Source organism: Myxine glutinosa, chromosome 12 (assembly GCF_964187855.1).
Source record: "Myxine glutinosa chromosome 12, kmMyxGlut1.1, whole genome shotgun sequence".
In the NCBI taxonomy this organism is placed as follows: domain Eukaryota; kingdom Metazoa; phylum Chordata; class Myxini; order Myxiniformes; family Myxinidae; genus Myxine; species Myxine glutinosa.
The window spans coordinates 11,952,652-11,973,449 of record NC_136272.1 but is presented as its reverse complement, the minus strand read 5'-3'; the positions used below and the strand labels follow the sequence as shown (position 1 = coordinate 11,973,449).

At 35.7% G+C, this 20,798-nt stretch overlaps 1 protein-coding gene across 1 annotated transcript in view; it reads right to left on the bottom strand.

The window, feature by feature from the left end:
• The window catches only part of LOC144888388 (cartilage acidic protein 1-like), a 246,602-nt gene that overhangs the window by 61,840 nt on the left and 163,964 nt on the right, over positions 1 to 20,798 (bottom strand). The window contains exon 6 of the mRNA XM_078766245.1: positions 413 to 558. Within this exon, the coding sequence (XP_078622371.1) occupies positions 413 to 558 (146 nt within the window). The remainder of the gene's footprint in view (positions 1 to 412; positions 559 to 20,798) is intronic.

Below are 20,798 nucleotides of genomic sequence, written 5' to 3'. Positions count from 1 at the left end.
TTCCAAACAAGCGATGATTCAATATGTAACATCATGTACTCGTGCTACGTTTCAGTGCTGGTAGATAAGCAGACGCACACAAATGAAACATGATCATATAAATCTGAAATTCCATATTTGTGGAAACAATGAACAGAATGACTCACAAAACTATACTAATTGGTGAAGATATAATCATGATGTGCCAATTGCATGCAAATCTGTACCAATTGCATGCAAATCTGTGCCAATTGCATGCAAATCTGTGCCAATTGCATGCAAAGCTGTGCCAATTGCATGCAAATCTGTGCCAATTGCATGCAAATCTGTCCCAAAGCAATGCATAATGGGTAACGGCAATGTAGCAAAATACATGCAAAACATCTCAAATTCAAGTATTTACCTGGAACTGAATAACCTGTAATCGGCTTACCTGGAACCTAATTCTGCCTGGCTCTCCTGTTTGAAGAAACAGCCTGTGAGGCCCGTTCCAGTTTGCGTACACGATGTCCGTTTTCCCATCTCGGTTGAAATCTGCGAGAGCCACTCCACGACCATGCTCCGTAGCATCAGCGATACCTGTGAAGTGAAGTATTTTATTACAAGTACCGGTATGCGAACGAGATTGCTACCTACGCCACCTAAGGTGGACGGAGGTTAAGTTTTCCCCCCTGTCTGTCTGTCTGTCTGTCCTTATGTCTGTGAGCATGATACTCACAAAAGTTATGGACAGATTCGGACGAAACTTGGACAGGATTCGGAATATGAGAATCTTACTATAATTCACCAAATGTCCGTCCTTCTGTCCGTCCGTTCGAAGGTACCGCAAAAACGGCTGAACCGATCGCAACGATATTTTGTGTGGGTAATCCTGGGATCTCCTGGAGTAAAATAGGCCATATTGTTTTTCCAATTTCAGCTTTGGCCTCCAGCATTTTCAGGTTTGGACTCCCACATAACGTTATTTTCCTGGGTGCCGCACAAACGGCTGCACCGATCGGCTGCACCGATCGGACTCGGTGACCTCGGACAAAGACCTTTTATAAGGACATGGGTTGAATCCCTGCTTGAGAGAATGAGAATGCCAACCCCCTCCCCGCCATCACGGTCATCTCTCCAACTCACAATCCCACGAGATATGCGGAAAGGACGACCCAAAACCAATTATCTTCTTTTTGATTCGTATATAAACATCATTAAAAGTAAATAATGACCGCGGCCAAAGTTCAAACGGCGTTTAATCTCAACATGAGAGAATTTCACATAGCTATTTAGGCGGTGTATAAGCCAACAGATCGCTGTCTCCATCGATCTTGCCGAGGCCGTAACACCTATCGGCTCAAAATCCTTTTTACTGTTGACTTGGTAGTTTTTACAATGAAGGAAACATTAACAATGTTGTTAAAAGTTTATTTTGTGATTAATTTGTGATTGGAGTTATGTTGTTAGAATGAAAAAAGAGATATCGAGTTTAAGTGAATGACGACATGCCATGATGGTTTCTACTTTCTAAACATGAACTTCGCAGATCGTCATATGCAGATTCGCCACGGACCCACAATCGATGTTGCTGTACGTGAACGTATCCCGTTTGTTTGCGAACGGGTACGTTTTTCATGGAAGCCCTTCACGAACTTGCTGTCCATGTCTGATGTGCGACTGAGGGTGCTACAGGAATGTGGAATCTATTGGTTTCATGCTTTAGCATTCGCCGTATCTGCATTGCCTCTTTGCCTCCGGCCTCCCACCCATGCAGAGCTAGTTGTTTTTAATTTTTGAAATGATTCTTCACAGTTGAGAGATGTAGTGGGGTGCCCGGACACTTAGTTATTTCAAATTGATGAAAAGGTTTCGTTTTCGTAATCAATTTGAAGGTAAGGGCCTATAGAACAATTTTCGTTCGAGTGTCAAGCACTCTGATCAAAAATGGGGCTTCTGGTGACGTGGGAGGGGGGGGGGGGGGGGGTTGGCCTTTGAGAAATATGGAAACTGTTATAACTTTTGATTGGATGATCCGATCTGAACATATGAGGTATGTATGGATTCAGGATCAGGAGTAGCAACTTGTATTTCAAGCATATTGCCCATAGAAGCAATAATTTTGTCTGTATCTGCGCATATCCACAAAAAAAGACCAAGGGTCATAGGCCCGGTAGCTGAAACATGTTTTTTTTATTTAATAAACTGGAAAATTATACTCAGACCCAATGATATAGTGACATTTTTATTTATCTTTTAACTGTGCTACAATATGGTGGTGAGTACCTGCTTAGACAATTGCTTGAATAACTCCTTGAACAATAGTTTTAATAAGAAAGTGGCTAACAAATCGACCATATATACATGTCAGTATTGGAAATTGTTCTGGTCCAGCTATTTCTCGTATTTGCACTTGCACAGACGTGTGCACTTCAACTTTGTCCTCATGCACTTGCACAGAGCGCAGGTACTTGTGCAAGTGCACTTCACATCCAGGTGGAATACATCCTTGGTGAGGAACAGCGAGGTCCAAATGGGAAGCAGCTTGCCGTCCTCTTCCTTCCACCCATGATTAGTGGGGTTGTTGACGGGCATCATGGATCTTTGGGCTGTTGTCCAGATGCTCGCTTGGAAGACACTCCTTTTGAGATGTTGATCCAAAGCATCACTCGTTGGGGGATTCTCTCCACGTCCCTAGTCTTCTGTGAGAACACCCTCATTCGGACGTGGTCAACGTCATTGTCCTCATTTGACTCATTGGAGTACAGCCTGCAGACAAAGTTCGTTGCCACTTCTTTCGGATGTTCAGCCGGGCAGAGGTATGTGCTCTACCGAGTACCCATTGTAGTTTTCAATGCAACAAATACCAACAAGCATGAAGTCCATAGTAAATCTTGGCATCCATACCTTCATATATTTTCACTCAGATGTAAAACTGTATTCAGGTTCAATTAATATCTGTTGTACTTGTTCGACATTGTAATTTTTTGCTGAAAGTAGGAGAAACATCAGCAATTTCCAATACAAATTACCGTTAGTTTTAACCATAGCGTTTGAAGCAGACGTCAAGACTCCTGAAAGAGGTAACCTCGAAGAGTATGAAAGGTTATCATTCTTACAAAGGAGCTATATATGAAAAACGGGACTCAGGATGAATTAGAGGCAGGTATGGTTGGTAACAGGTAGAAACATTTACAGGTGGAATGATGTTTCCTGAATCTGCAAAAATTAAATCCAATCCCAAGTCCATACTATTGCCAGAGCGTCGGTGCTGATGAAGCTGTCTCACAACAAGGGTAGTTTGCTATTAGTAGGTGATAAATGTTGCTTCTGGGACACCTCCGTTTAACATGGGAAATCCCTATCTGATGTCATTTACCCCCTTGTCTTTTTCAAAAATCATAAACACCTCTATTTCTCCCTCTATGAACCTATAATCCTTCTCACCTTATGAACCTATAATCCTTCTAGCCTTATGAACCTATGATTTTCTTCCTTTATGAACCTATAATCCTTCTCACCTTATGAACCTATGATTTTCTTCCTTTATGAACCTATAATCCTTCTAGCCTTATGAACCTATGATCCTTCTCACTTACATGTAATTTTTACCCTATTCCCCCCACTACCCCCTTAATGTAGTTCCTTAGACCACTCTACTAATGAGCCTATAAATATATTATCTCTTTCTAACTTTTTAAAGAGTTCCATTCTCCTATAGAACTCATCCCCATCAAGTATATTTATAAAGTATACAGGTTCCTTAACCTTTTGTTGTGAAAGTATAAAGTGGTATGTTTCACGGAGGGTTCTTGTTTGACCTCCTCCTCTCCCACATACCATTTTAAAATTATAATATTTATTATCCGATTGATAACCATTAACGTTCTCACTCCACTCTAATATATTTTTCTTCCCACCCTCCATTACCCCACTTAACAAATGAATACGTTTATCCGTCTTGAGAACCTTCTGACCAGTGATTCTCTCAACCTCTTGAATCTGAAATTTTTCACATTCGTTATGTTTTCCATTTATATACCAAGGTTGATTACACCTCCACTCTTTAGTCTGGTTGAAACTTGGTTCTATCATGTATATAATAGTAAAAAAGGTGGCGGTAGCCCGTTAAAATCCCTAACCCCCCTTTTTAACTTATCACTTATATATATATATCTTATCACTTATATATATCTTATCACTTATATATCTTATCACTTATATATCTTATCACTTATATACTTATATAACCATAAGGGAGACTATCAATTCCATTTTCTAAAATAAACCTCATCATCAAAAGCCCCCAATGCTTTCTTATTCACCTCTTCTGAATATAATTGATGTTTATAACTTCTTATTCCATTAATCTTTCTAAACTCTTCTTTCTTTGTTGTTAAACAGTTATAATAATCCTTAAAGTTTATTGTTTCTTTAATGACATTTTTCTTTACACCTTTTAACTTCTTATCAGTCTTTTCAACGTTATTCACAATGTATTTATAAGCATAAGCCTTCGACCTCAATCCCACAAATTCACTCATAACATTTCCTCCCAAATCATCCTTGAACTTTCCAATCACCTTTTTATTTTTAGAAGAGAACAACTCACTCTCTGGACTGTAATTACTTGTATCATAGATATTAATGTCCTTTTTCATGTCTGAATAAACATCATCAGTATTAATTTTCAAAATAAAACTATCAGTATCCATATACAACAATGACACATTATCCTTATACTTTGATTTTAGATTAATATAAAAGTAATCATACATTAATGACTTTGACAAGTCAAGAATTGATGTTCCAATGTAAATAGGTTTGTCCATTTCAATACTCTCTTTAACCAAATGGATCGCACAAAAGTTCTCAGTAAAGACCTCAGCTCTAGTAAAACTCGGTCTATTAATTAATTTTGATGCTTGTTCCCAAGATGTTGCTAGTCTGATATTTTGTCTTTTCCTCACATTCTCCATGGTCTTACCAAAGACCGCATTATTCATCAATTTATAAAAGTCTTTCTCAAAATTTGTTTTTGACTCTGTTCTTCTTTGTGTATTAAAATCAATGTACCCCTTTAACCAATGACTTTGATTGAACTTTAGAACCCTGTGGATCTTCTCTACTCTTAGACCTTTTGATAAATATTGTCGCAAATTTCTTTGGTGTAGTACATAATTTTTCTTGTTATATAATGTAGTAAGTAATTTTTCTGTTGATTCACCTATATCAAACGATCGTTGATAATCACTCAACCATTCTTTCTTTGGACTTTCTTTCTCACAAGCAAATGGAAGATCTTTATGTTTGATATGAAGTTCTTCAGGATATTTTAAATCGACCTCAAAATAATAACCAACCTTTGAATCATCCAATTCTTTTTGTGTAGAGATACATACATCTTGTAAAACTTTTGTGTAGTCTTTTTCCTTTACCCATCTTAGTTTCCCATAAGGAAGAGCTTGAGACATTGCCCAGCCATACAAGTTGTTTGCGTCATAGTACATCAAGTAAGAACTCTCTTTCGTTGAATCATAATTTGGAAGATATTTGTTATTTGCTTTTGCGTATCTGCTCGAGCATACTTGTGAAATTCCACCTCTTTTTGCCTTTTCAATCATCAAAAGCATATCGACATCGGTTATCAAATCCAAAACTTGTTTTGTCATTTTCAACATCGCGCTCCAAGCCAATCCAGGTGCTGTGTAGTAGTGAGCAGGATCCAATCCATATCCAGTGCGACAAACAGATCTAAAGGCTTCAAATACATCGGCCAATAAAAGCACATCAGTTTTGAGATACAAATCGTGATACTCGCCAAGATTCTTGATGTTATATTTTTCCCAAACATTTTGTGCGTGTACATAATCTTTATCAGATATATGACTGTTTCATTTGTTATCGAAATTTTCTTTTGAAGGAAGTTGTGTTTCATTGAATCTCTCAAATGAGTCCATATAGTCATAGGGGTAAATTCCCTTTTGTGTTAGAAAATCTTTATCTGAAAAATACTCTGAAAGACATGGAAACTCTTTTAGATTTTGAACCAAGTTAGCCAATGGACTTGCCATGAATTTAAATGTATCAAGAAATCTGATATGAGTAATAGGAGATGTGTGAATTGTTTTTGTGAATGAAATGTATTTCTGATCCGTGTTAGGAATTGCTGAAATGTGTCCAGATGTCTTTGAAAGTTCATTAATAAATAGATGTGTATCATAATGAGCGTTGTTATGAAGAAAGACAGGAATGAAAGAGGGGAGTTGATAATTAATATTACAACTTTGATGAGCTGGACCTCTATATTTGCCAGTGAGATGACAATGATCTCTAACCTTTAGACCTTCACCAATTTTTTCCTCACAAATATGACAAACATTGTTTTTTCTAAATTCCCTTTTCTGTTCACTCGTCAAGGACATTGGTTTATTAGTTTCTCTCATTATCTTGGTTAATCGGACACAGTCTTTTTCTAGTCGTTTCACAAACTCCTCTGGGGTATTTGAGCCTCTATACTCCTCTAACTTGTTATATTTATCACCAACGGATGATTTGATATAATAACAAAAACCGCAAGGAGTATGTTTTTGATATTTATTTGTGTATGATTCTTTTGGATCTGGAGAAGCAGTATCTATTTTTTCTAGAATACTTTCAAAATCAGCATATATAACAAATGGATGTTTGATCTTTTTCTTTTCATCTTTGAATGTGATATTTGAGCCTTCTTTAGGCATATTGATTACCGTTGATTTATGTTCACCACAATAATTTGAATGTTTATCTAATCTTTCTTGTGTATGGAAGAAGTTAAGACAACGCAAACAAATATATATTTTATTTGTTCTTTTACATACTTGTGGTTTTATTAATTTAGCAATATCTTTAATGTATGTATAATGTGAATTTTCCTCTGAATTAAAATATAGAAGATTAATATGAGTTTGTTTACAATTGTCAGAAAGCTTTAAAACCTGAATGCTGTTTGTTTCTGTTAGACCATAAACATTAACTGATAAATTATTTATCTTTTCAAATTTAGGAATATCATTTAAAGCCAAAGGAAACTTTAGATCTTTCGTATTTAATGTATTCTCATATTTTTTATAATGAGATACTCTTTCATCATGAAAATGTGGAGGATGTAAGTGTGCTAGAATAGACCAGAGAAAACATTTATTGTCTTTATTTTTGATATTGATAACTGCTTTTCTATTTTTGATAACACTGGGTAAATCAATGTAGGAAGAAGCTTTTAGAGGATCTGATTTAAGAATATGAATGTCTATGTAAATAATTTTTCCTATATTGAATCCACTTCCTACGATTGAATTATCCACATCTTGCTCTTGTTTAATAAGTTCATCATAGACTCCTGATGTTTTAAAATCTTGATATGAAGATATAAAGTGTGGCTCAGTTCTCATGTATGGTGTATCTATAACTCCTTCGTCCTTTGTCATTTCTAATTTTACTCCCATATAAAATTTAAGTGGTTTCATTTCTTTTAGTGTTTTTTCAATCAACGTTTGAACAGCAGGTTTAACTATTTCTACAGCATCAACTATAGACTCTGGTTCAGGAGGTTTGAAGTTAAAGACTTATTTTAATATGTCCTTTGAATGTGCCATCAGAGTTTTTAGTTGTGATAAAATTTGATAAATGTAGAATTGTTTTAAGATGTATTTCGAAGCCTTTCTTGAGGATATTTTTATTACATGCAGAACAGTGTTTTGTTTCCTTCTGAATAGGAGATAGTAGGTGAAGTAGATTAAATGTGTGTTTGTTAGTTTTAAGGTGTCTTTTGTATTGTTTATATTCTTGTTCACAAACGTCGCAATACGTTGCTTTGATCATATTTATTTATATAGTAAAATTATACTTAAAACAAAGTGCCTTTTTTAGAGGCTTTTTAAAAGATGAAACTGTGCTTAAATTAAAACAGCTTTGAGCTTTTCAACTCGTTTTATGTATATAACTTTACTTAAAGTAAAACACCTTTGAGCTTTTCAACTCGTTTTATGTATATAACTTTACTTAAAGTAAAACACCTTTGAGCTTTTCAACTCGTTTTATGTATATAACTTTACTTAAAGTAAAACACCTTTGAGCTTTTCAACTCGTTTTATGTATATAACTTTACTTAAAGTAAAACACCTTTGAGCTTTTCAACACGTTTTATGTATATAACTTTACTTAAAGGAAAGCGTCTATGTATTAGCCAGAAAGTTTAGATACTCTAGTTCATCAATTTCAATTTCACTATCTGAGTCATCAATAAAGCTACTCTCATAACTATCATTTGAACACAAACTATTAGTATCATAACTATCTTCAGATCCTAGACTCTCAGTATAATAACTCTCAGAGTATTGACTGTTAATATCACTCATTTACATACCATTAAACTTCCATCAATATCTATATATTTTCTTTCATTAGAACTAATAACCACAATATTTTTTACATTAAATGTTATTTTCAAATAATCTCTAATAATCAGAGTACGGAATGATAGTTCACCACTAATATTCATATTATTAATTTCACCCACATCTTTGGGTCTATTAAAGAATATACAAATGTTTCCTCTAGAATCGTTGATGGTCTTATCATTCATTTTCAAAGCTTCTTTATCAATGACCTTTTCAAGCTTTGAGTAAATTGTTAGTAGTCGTGGAGAAACTTTTGTCAAATTTACTTTAATAGAGTTATTAATTAACATAGCTTGTCCCATAAATTTAATAAAAGGACACATGTTATTCTCCATTATGGGTTTAATCCAAAAATTTCCATATTTATCTTTGTTCAATTTAACATCTTTGACATATTTTTCTATATCTTCCACCGAAGTAGAGATTGATTGAAATTTGTCTTTTGTGTTTTACTTTAAGCACAGTTTCATCTTTAACAAAGCCTCTAAAAAAGGCACTTTGTTTTAAGTATAATTTTACTTTATAAATATGATAAATTCTGAAGGATATTTAGAATTTCCAGACTCTCCATATGATAAATTAGAAATCTGCCACCATTGTGGTAGAATAGGGCTTAATAATGAGGGTTCATATAAACAATGTATTTTCTGTGATTTAATTTTAATTAATGATAATAAAAAATATAGAAAAATATATAACTCTTTTAAATTAGAACCAAAAATGAATTACTTTACAAGATTAATAAGAGAGATGAATGTTAAGTATTATGGTGATAATACACCATTTCTTACAAGGGAAGAGACTATTTGTATTGAGGAAATGTATAAGGGTTTAATGATATTTATTATTCAAAATAATTTTAATGGAAATGTTAATACAAGATACTATATAAACAAAATAATGGATTATTTTGAAATTAAACCTGAACTCAGGATAAAATATAGAGTTTCTCAAAAAACTCAAAAAAAGTTAGATGACTTGTTTTCCAAATATATAAATGAATGATTTTTTACCCGTTTGGGAAAATAAGATAAAATTTAATAACCATAAAAATCTTCCAAATTCATTGAGATGTCTAATAGTCGGTTCAAGCGGTTGTGGAAAAACCTGTTTACTTTTGAAGATGCTCCTTAGTCCTAATTTTATAGATTATGATAATTTAATAATTTTTACAAAGTCAAGTTTTCAACCCGAGTATCAACTACTCTCACAGGGTTTTAATGCGGGTCTTAAAAAGGAAGACATTATCGGTTTATTTAAACTTCAAAACAAACTAAATGATTATAATATTGATGATATAATACAATTATTTTGTGATACACAGAAATCAAAATCAAAACCAAAACCCATAACTTGTATTCTCAGTGATGATACGGATGATATACCTTCACCTCAAGATTTAGATAAATCAAAAAAGAACCTCGTTATCTTTGATAATTGTGTTAATGAGAGAAACCAAACAGTAATGGATAGCTACTATACAAGAGGGAGACATTCTTCTTGTAATTGTATTTATCTTAGTCAGTCATATTTTCAACTCCCTCGGCGCTCAATAAGAAACAATGCTAATACTTTTATTTTATTTAATAAATTCAATAGATACAAATAATTTTTGGAGAGATAATTGTTCTACATTATGTAGTAAGAAGGAATTTGAAAATAATATGAAACACACGATTGGAAAATATAAATATATTGTTGTGAAACAAGATGAGATACTAAATGATATTTTTCAATAAATAAATACAGAAAATGAATACCGAAGAAAGAGTAAGAAAGTTTAAAGAACATCAAGAGTTGGTTTCAAAAGTTGTAAAGCAACAGAAAGACATAAAGAAGAAAAGGAGACAGAAACTAACTGGTGAAGAAGCCTTTGAAAGAAAACAAGAGAAATTTTTTAAACCACTTTTAAAAACTCAACAAACGATTTCACCTACAGTTCCCACGGTAGAATTTACTCCGAAAAAATTTCAAATGCTCAAAGATTTTAGTCAAATGACAGAGCAAGAACTTGGAGAATTAGAATATGATGATGAAGGATTATTTCGGCATCTTGAGAAGGTAAATAAACTTTCCAATTATATTGTAGAAGCTCTTCAAAACAATGAATATTTGAAGGGTTCAAAAACCAGAGCAGGTCTCATTCCAACAGAAGAACCAGCACAGTTCCATCTTGTGAAAGAAAAGTTATTGATATTTAATGATAAATTGGTGTTCTTAAGTTCTGACCAACCAAATGTTGAATTAACCCCAAGATTAATGTTTCTTCGAACAAAAGATGGACATGCTAATTCACCTTATTTTGATGAACCGCTTGATATGGAAAGAGAGGAAGATAGAGAGTATATTGAGTTGCTAAACGCACTTGATTATGGAGTTTCTGTTGCTGGTAAAAGTAAGAAGAATGAGAAGGAGAAACATATTATTGATGCTTTAAGTAAGCTTGGTTCGGGTGTTAGTTTTCTTCCAAATGACCCATCACAATTAGTTAATAGGTTATTATAGTTGTTAGGTAGTAAGAAGGCTGGAAACAACAATTGTTTTAATGAAGCATCCGCCATTTTAGATCAGTTGATGAATATGAAAATAATTAATAAATGTCAATACAAAGATATTTTATTAGATATTAAATAAGATGAGAAGCACAATTCTTAGTTTTAATTTCACAACGAGTGATTACACAGCTTCATTCCCTTACCCACTACAACTTGACCCCACAAAATAATATGAGGCTTCTTTGTTGTCAATGGAGACTTACAATACCCTTTTTAATATCACAGAGAAAAACAACAAGTTTAGTTATAATCCAGGAAGTGGATATAAAACTATAACCGTTTCACCCGGTGCTTACGAGATTTCTCAAATATCTTCAGAAGTCTCTCGCCTTATGAAAGAAAAAGGTGATGAACCAAAAAATATGGTAATAGATATTCAAAAACACACTTCAAAATCAACTATTAAACTTAAAAATAATTATAAAGTTGATTTCACGATTGAAAATTCGTTCAGAGAGCTATTGGGTTTCTCTTCTAAAAAGATTGAAACTAACGGGACGTCTTACAGTGATAATGTCATTCAAATATCCTCCGGTATAAATTCAGTATTAATTCATTGTGATTTGATTGATGGTGCTTATAACGATGGAATAAGAACAAATACAATATTTTCATTCAGTGCGTACTCAACCCCGATTGGTTATAAATTTAATATGGAACCAAAAATCTTGTCTATTTACCTGTGTCAGGAAAAACCATATACAGAGTAAATTTTAGGATAACCGACCAAGATAATCGTATGATATCCTTTAATGATGAAATTATATCCATCAGAATTCACCTACGTGAAGTTTTTCAATAAATAAATAATGGTTATTGTGAGAAAACACGAGTTGGGAAAATATAAAATAATTACAGGGGATGGGATGTTCCTTTCACCATACTATAAGGGTGAAGGTATGTTTCTTGGTAGAGGATACTATAAACCAAAGAGACAACGGGGTGTGGGACATCAATTTAGAAATAAAGGAGATGAGATAATTGATACTCTAATGGGTATTGGTTCAACCATCCTTAAACATAAAGACCTAATTGGTTCAACTGCTTCAGCCGTGGGCTCAGTTGCGGGTGCTATAAAGAGTATAAAAGATGCTCAAAAGGAGTCTCATAAATTACAAGCAATCAAAGAAATTAAAAAAGGTAAAACTCAACTATCTTCACAAGAACGACAAAAAATCATTAAAATACTTGGGTCAGGGTTTCAACGATTTTAATGCTATATAAATACAAGTATGGAAGCGATTGATAGTATCTATGATTTGGATGATACGATTATCATTTCAAACTCTACTAAAAAGGAAGACTATTTTAAGGTAAATGCTATAACAGGAACAGACTGGAATTCAAACGGAACAAAAAGTTTTGAAATAAATAATCAACAAACTTACTTGAATATAGCTGATAGTTTCTTGCTGTGTAAATTTAAATTCACTAAGGCTGCGAATAATACTAATGCTACACTCGTAAATGATTTCTTCTGGAAAATGTTTGATAGTGTCCGCCTGTATATTGGAACACAAGAGGTTGAAGCGGTTGATTATGTCTCTGCTATATCTGAAATGATGAAATTTACACTATATTCGTTTAGTGATAGAATGGGCAAGGGAGCTGTTGAAGGTTTTATTCCTGATATGTCAACGGGAACAAATACTGACCCTGGTTATAGTCAAAGGAAGTCAATGTATAATGATGATACAAAAGCAGAGAATAGTTTTACCGTAGCAGTACCTCTGAAAGGTATATTTGGATTTTGTGATTATGATAAAGTTTTGTATGGTCTTAAAATTAGATTTCAACTACAAAGGAATGATAATGTAAATAGATTGCTTTTTGGGGCTGAAAATGCTTTTGGCGACAATAATAAATTTGTTATTAATGATTTGTGTTGGTATATTAGTGAATATACTCCTAATCTTAAAACGGAAGAGATGTTAAATAGAAGACTTAACTCAAAGAAACCGCTAAATGTATCATACCTTAAAAGAAGATGTCAACACGTTAAACTGGAACACACTACCTACACTTGGAATTTGGGTGTTCTTGAAGGAAAGCCACGATACCTATGGCTCATTTTTAAGAAACCAGGTGGAGAGGAGGGTACTGATAAGAATAATGTGCTGAGTGATAATGCTAAGGTGAAACAACTTCGGGTTTCGCTTGATGGAATATTTTATCCGCGAGATAGATTGGAAATTGATTGGGAAAAAAATGATTATGCGGAAGCCTACAAGTCTTACCAAAAGGTGTGTGAAAGCAACGGTAATAATGAACCTATTTTGGATATGGTTGCGTTTCAAAAACTTTATACCATCTACGCAATTGACCTGAGTTCTCAAAAGGAAACTATAAAGTCTAATAGAGTGGATACTTCTCTATACATTGAAAGAGGAGAGAATGAAGAAGTTGATGCTTATTGTTTGCTTTTGGAGGAAACAGAATTACAGATTAATACAGATAATGGTGTTATGATTAATATCACATAGGTTTTTTCTCATAAATAAATGAGTAGGAAAGAACTGGTATATGTTAATCAAATCAATCTTAATAAATTAACATCTTGTATTCAAAATCAAAAGCCTTGTATTATTAACGTTAATACAATTCAAAGAAAAGGAGCAGTAAGAATTGATGTTTTACTCACAGGAGAGCAGGTAAAAACACTAAATGATGCTGGTTCACTTAAAATTAAAATGACAAAACCTATGTTAAAGAAATATTCAATACAAGAGGGAGGATTTCTCCCATTTCTAATTCCTTTATTTGCTGGTTTAAGTGCGGCGGGAGCATTGACTGGTGGTATTTCAGCAGCGGTAAAAACTGCGAACGAAAGGAAGGCACAACTAAAAGCTCAAAAAGAATTGGAAAGACATAACAAGGAGTTGGAGAAACAAATTAGTGGAAGTGGTGTAATTGTGGATTTTGCTCAAAAACCTGAAAGTCTACCTGATAAAGCTAGATTGTTAGTTGGAGATATGCTTTCCTCTATCGCTCAAGCGGGTGTTAAACTAACTAAAAGGGGTAATGGGTTATATCTTTCTCATAAATAAATGGATAAATGGTTTAAACAATTTGGAAAGAATACAACATCAAATATAGAACTTACTAAATATTGTAAAAAAACTAAAAATTGATAATGTGGTTATTTGTATGAGAGATGAATTTAAAAAGTTGTCCAAGAATACAATGAATATTATTATGAATTTAGACACACAGAATGGTTCTCATTGGGTTTGTATTCATAATAGTCAGGATAAATATTATTTTGATAGTTATGGTATGCCACCGCCTGTTGAAGTAATACAATTCTTACAGAATGGTGTTTATCAAACATTTCAAGTTCAAGAAATTAATTCTAAATGTTGTGGTCAATTATGTTTATATGTATTATTTCAACTCAACAATAATGAAAATTTTTATGATATCATTTTTAATCTAATATAAATGACTTATGTTGGAAAAGATGGTTCTATCTTTGGAAAATCCTCTCAGGATATTGATTTATCAAATTATTATACAAAGGCACAGGCTGAACGACAAAAATATAGTATAAGTAAAAATATTAATATGAAGAATACTTATAAATTAATCAATTATCCAAACCCGACAGATGCGAATGACTTAATTAGATTTAGTGATTTATCACAATATATATTTTAAAGAAAACAGCACGTTTTGTTAAACAAGTAAAATTTACAACCACAACACCCGGTTATACTGACCATACACCTTTCCTCATTCAATTTAACTATCTGCTTACAATTGAATTTTATAAAGAAGGACATATAGTTAATATGCGAATCAATAAATGGGGGTATGATATGCCTGATTTAGGGTATAATTGGTATTTTTCAATAAACTTAGAAGACCTACATGATTTGAATCAGTCTCGTAAAGAAGAATATTATCCGCTTGGTGAGGATAAGGATTTATGTGGAAGTACAATTAGTAAACAACAAATACATGGTTTTAAGAAAAGAAAAATATATGATAGTATAGCGATGGTTAACATGACAAAGAAGGAAGGTAATGAGATAAGGATAGAAAGCCGAGGAATACAAACCGATTTGGTAGTGGGAAGATGGGGTGGTATTACCTGTTATAATATTAATCTCACATATATTTCTGATACATAAATGGCAGGAAAAAGACTACAAGAGAATTATAATTTTTGTATTCAGGGATACCTACAAGAAAAGGGTGCTCGGTATTACATACCTTATGATTTGGTGCATATACATAGAAATTTTGTCATTAAAAAGTGGCCTTATACTACAACATGCATTTTAAGGCTATGTTCCCTGCTAGAGCGGGGGTTAGCCTTGCGGTCCCCATGACAATCTTCTCCATTTTGCCCAATTTTCTGCATCTCTCCTTGTTAACCCCCTTGCCCGCATTTCTTCTTCCACCATCTTTAGCCAAGTCTTTCGCGGTCTTCCCCGTCCTCTACTTCCTTCTACATTAACTTCCATCACTCTTCTCAACCAGTCACTTTCATCCTTCCTCAATACATGACCAAACCATCTCAACCTGTTCCTCTTCACAGCATCAATCACAGGCAATATTCCCATCATCTTTCGCAATTCATCATTTGTCTTCCTCTCCCTCAACGATACTCCGCACATCCATCGAACCATTCGCATTTCCACCCTTTCCAGCCTTCGTTGCTGCTCTACGTTCATTACCCATGTCTCGCTCCCATAAATCATAACACTTCTCACACATGCAGCATACACCTTTCCCTTCAGCTTCAGCGACACTCTCCTCCTCATCAGCACGCCACTCAGTTCTCGAAACTTCTTCCATGCACATCTCACTCGAGCAACCGTTGCCGAGTCTGATCCACCTTCTCCATTCAGCATGTCTCCGAGGTAGCAAAATGTTTTCACACCTTCCAGCTTCATGCCGTCTCCAAGATCCAACTCAACATTTCCTCCATATGCAGCTCCCTCTGTGCACACCTTACATTTGAATGTAGCTGCCACACTGGTTAATGACCCTCTCAGACAACTACATTTTTGATGAACCCACTCAGCACACATTGTACATTGAATGGAGTTCACTCCGACACCCTTCCTGCACACAGCACACGGCCACTTCCCAGTTCTTTCCACCTCACCACATGCTTTACCACTTGCCATCACCTTTGTCTTTCCGATATTCACCTTCAGACCTTTTGTCTCCATACATTCCTTCCACTTGTTCATCTTTTCCTTCAGTCCATCCATACTTTCCGCAATCAACACCAGATCATCTGCATACAACAACTCCCATGGTAAACCCTCCTTTACGGTCTGAGCCAGCACCTCCATCACAGCTACAAATAGTAGTGGACTTAGTACCGACCCCTGATGCACTCCCACCTTCACCTCAAACTCACCACTGTTCCCGTCCTTCGTCCTTACAGCTGTGCGTGCTCTTTTCTACATTGCCATCACTACTCTGATCAACCATTCCTCCACTCCTAACTTCCTCAATGCCCATGTCAATACTTTGCGTGGAACCCTATCGAATGCTTTCTCCAGATCAACAAACCCAAAAAACAACTTCTTCCTCTTATCCATGTACTTCTCCTGCAACTGCCTCACAATGAAAAGCGCATCTGTCGTTCCTCTTCCTGGCATAAATCCAAACTGCATTTCGTCGATCTTCACTTTCGTCCTTATCCTCCTCTCCAACACCCTTTCCAATACCTTCATTCCATGCTCCAATAACTTTATCGCTCGGTACGAGCCACACTCCAGAGGGTCACCTTTCCCCTTGTATAGAGGGACGAGGGTACTCAGTTCCCAATCCACTGGAATGCGGCCTTCTTTCACCACCAGATTACAGATCTCTGTCATTCTCTTCACACCCCAACTTCCTGCTGCCTTCAACATATCTCCCACAACTCCCGTCGGCCCTCCCGCTTTTCCACTCTTCATTGCTTTTATCGCTTCCTCAACTTCCTTCTCAGTTATCTTCTCTGCCGGTCCTAAAACTGGGTTACTCTCTATGTTGCCATCCCATTCATTCTCTGTATTCAACAGCATTTCCATATATCTTTTCCATCTTCCTTTAATTCCATCTGGGTCGACAACGATTTGTCCCACTTCATCCTTCAAGCAACTCACCCCCATCACATCACACCTCTCTTTCGCTATGTGCTTTGCAATCCTGATACTGCTTTCTGACCCTCTTCCGAATCCAAGCGTTCTCCGAACATTTTCCTACATGCCTCCTGCGCCTTTGCTACCTCTTTCTTTGCAGCCTTCCTGGCTGCCTTATAACTTTCATGCTCTGCTGTTTCTGCTCCCGTACCCTTCGCCTTCTGCCACTCTTTGAACTTCTTCCTCTTCTCGTCAATCCTCTTTCCAACCTCAACATCCCACCACCATGTTTCCGAGTGCCTCGGTGGTCCTTTTGTCCATCCACATACCTCACCAACGGCTCCCAACAGACTAGCTTTCATTGACATCCAACCACTTTCAAGCTCAACCACATCATCCTCTACCCTACTCAGCCTCTCTTTTAATGCCTCCCTTACTGTCACCTCTTTCAACCTCCACACCTTCAATCTCGGTTGGTACTTCACCCACCGAGCTCTCCTCGCACCTTTCACCCTTATGTCGCAGACAACCAAGTGGTGCTGTGAAACAGCCTCCTCCCCCGGGATCACCTTTGTGTCCCGGAGGTGCCCCCTATCTCGCCGACGCACCATCAGGTAGTCAACGGTTGTCGTCGACCCACCTGACGTGTATGTAACAAGCTTATTGTCCTCTTTCTGGAACTGAGTATTACAAATCAACAAATCAGCTCCATCAGCAAACTCCAAAATCCTTTCACCTTCTCCATTTCTCACACCATATCCGTAACCCCCATGAACTCCCTCAAAACCATCCATACTCCTTCCCACATGTCCATTCAGGTCTCCTCCCACCACAACAACTTCCTCATCTTTCACGTTTTCCATCAGCTTCTCTATCGCACACCAGAACTTGTCCTTCTCTTCATCGCTTCGACCAACCTGCGGAGCATATCCCGAGATGACGTTCACCAAGAGCTTTCCAATCATCATTTTCACCATCATCAACCTATCACTCACTCTAGTCACACTCACCACACTGTCTACAAACTCCTCAGAAAACAGGATACCAACACCATTCACGCCCTCCGGGCACCCTTGCCACACAAACTTGTATTTCTGTCCCTGCCTACCCTTCACCATTCTCACACCACTTCCCTTCCATCTCGTCTCTTGCACACAACATATGTCCACTCTTCTTCTGACCAATACTTCCACCACTTCTCCTGATCTCCCTGTCATTGTCCCCATTGTCCCCTTATACTGATATTGCTAAACCCACAAATAGAGACTTGTTTAAAATATTAAATAAAAATGAACTTCTCAAAGTTATGAAATATAAAACTCTTTTAGAAATTGTCATCAAATCTTATTGGTATCCTATTATGAGAAAAATAATTATAGATACAAGAATATCTCAAAATCCAGATGAGTATATGTATAATATTCTTTGGGGCTCAAGCTCAAGGGTAGCAAGGGATGAGGAAGGAGTTGAAGAAGAGAAGGAGGAAGGAGTTGAAGAAGAGAAGGAGGAAAGAGAGAAGGAGGAGAAGGAGGAAAGGGAGAAGGAGGAGAGGGAGAAAAAGGAGAAGGAGGAGAAGGATGAAAGGGAGAAAAAGGAGAAGGATGAGAGGGAGGAAAGGGAGAAAAAGGAGGAGGAGGAGAGGGAGGAAAGAGAGAGGGGGGAAAAATATAAAAATATGACCATTCCTGAGATTAATGAAAGATTGAAGTTATTACGACAAATAAATCAATCTCAACGCACCGAAGAGGAAAATAAAGAACTAATGACTCTTATGAAGATATTGGTTTTTAAATTTGCTATAATAAATTCAGAGAGCAGATATACAACATATAGTTGATGATGTTGGTGTTATTGACTTTAGTTAGTTTTATTTGTAAATAAATGGAGGAGAGAGTGAAGGCATTCCTAAGGATTCTTTATGTTTTAAAAATCAAGATAGAAATGTATATGTTGAAAACCCAAAAGGCTTTGGCACTATGTAGGACTTTTTCTCATAAATAAATATGAGTTATTGTCTCAAATGTAAAAAGAAAACTAAATCTAAAAATATCTCCTTTGTTAAAGCTAAAAATAATAGAGTTTATCAAAAAGGAATATGTCAAGTGTGTGGCTCTAAAAAGTGCCAATTCATCTCTCCTAAAAGTGGAGGAGACATACAAAAGTTTTTGTCAGGAAGTAAATTTACAACAACTGGAATTCCAGGGGAACTACATCTACCTGGATATTCTTTCTGTGGTCCTGGAACAAACCTGGATAAAAGATTAGATGAGGCTGACAATCCTAAACCTTGGTCTAAACCTACAAATAGGGTTGACGAAGTGTGTATGAAGCATGATATTGCTTATGGGAAAACCACTACGTTGACTGAAAAACATAAAGCCGACAGAGAAATGTTGTATAATTTGTCTTTGATACAAAATCCAACGTTGAGAGAGAAGGTTGATAGGTTCATTGTGAGAAATTTGATAAATGCTAAATTGAAACTTGGCCTTGGTTATTCACCCTCAAAAAACTATTAGGCTCTAATGATGTCATCAAGACTGAGGAGCTTTTGGCTGATGAATTACAAAAACCTATAATCACAAAGTTTAAAAGAAGGAAAGTTTATTCTAAATACACCGACCACATATGGTCCGCTGATTTAATCGAACTAAAAAATGATAAGGGATACAAGTATGCTTTAACCGTTATTAATTTGAGGAGTAGATTTGCTTGGGTTGTTCCTTTGAAAAACAAGAGAGGTTATACTCTGATGTTAGCCTTCCAACAGATATTTAATAAAAGTAAAAGAAAACCAAAGAAACTGTGGACCGATGAGGGAACAGAGTTCTATAACAAAATATTTATGAAATTTCTTAAGGGGGAGGGTATTAAATTATACAGCACCTTTAATGAAGGAAAGGCAGTTGTTATTGAGCGTTTTAATCGTACTTTAAAAGAGAAATTATATAAAAAATTCACACAACTCGGTTCCCAAAAATGGGTGTATTTTATTCAGGATATTGTAGATAATTACAATAATACAGTTCATTCATCAACAAAATCGAAACCATCGGAAACATTTACAAAATTAGAATATGAAAAGGAGATTAATTTGAGAAAGCCCAAGTTCAAAGTTGGTGATATTGTAAGAATATACAGATGGAAAAGTCATTTTGAGAAAGGTTATACAAAGAGATGGACTAATGAATTATTCAAAATCGTTGATGTAATGGATACTATGCCTTGGACTTACAAATTATATGATATGAATTGGGAAGAAATCTTGGGTTCATTTTACTCACAAGAATTACAAAAAACAAAACTGATAATTCATTAAACAACAACCATCCATACTTTCATCCACCCAGATTAGCTAATTTAATTAGTAGTAATTTTAAAAATTAAATAAATAAATAAAAATCATAAGCCACACTCACACAGACCCCACCCACAAACCCCGCCCACACAGACCCCGCCCACACAGACCACACCCACACAGACCCCGCCCACACAGACCACACCCACACAGACCACACCCACACAGACCACACCCACACCCACACCGACCACACCCACACAGACCATACCCACACAGACCACACCCACAGACCACACCCACACAGACCACACCCATCATCCCCCACCCCTGTGCACCCCCACCCTTGATCCCCCCTCATCCCACCCCCACCTTCCCCACACACACAAGGGGAGACTGATAAGAAGTTAAAAGGTGTAAAGAAAAATGTCATTAAAGAAACAATAAACTTTAAGGATTATTA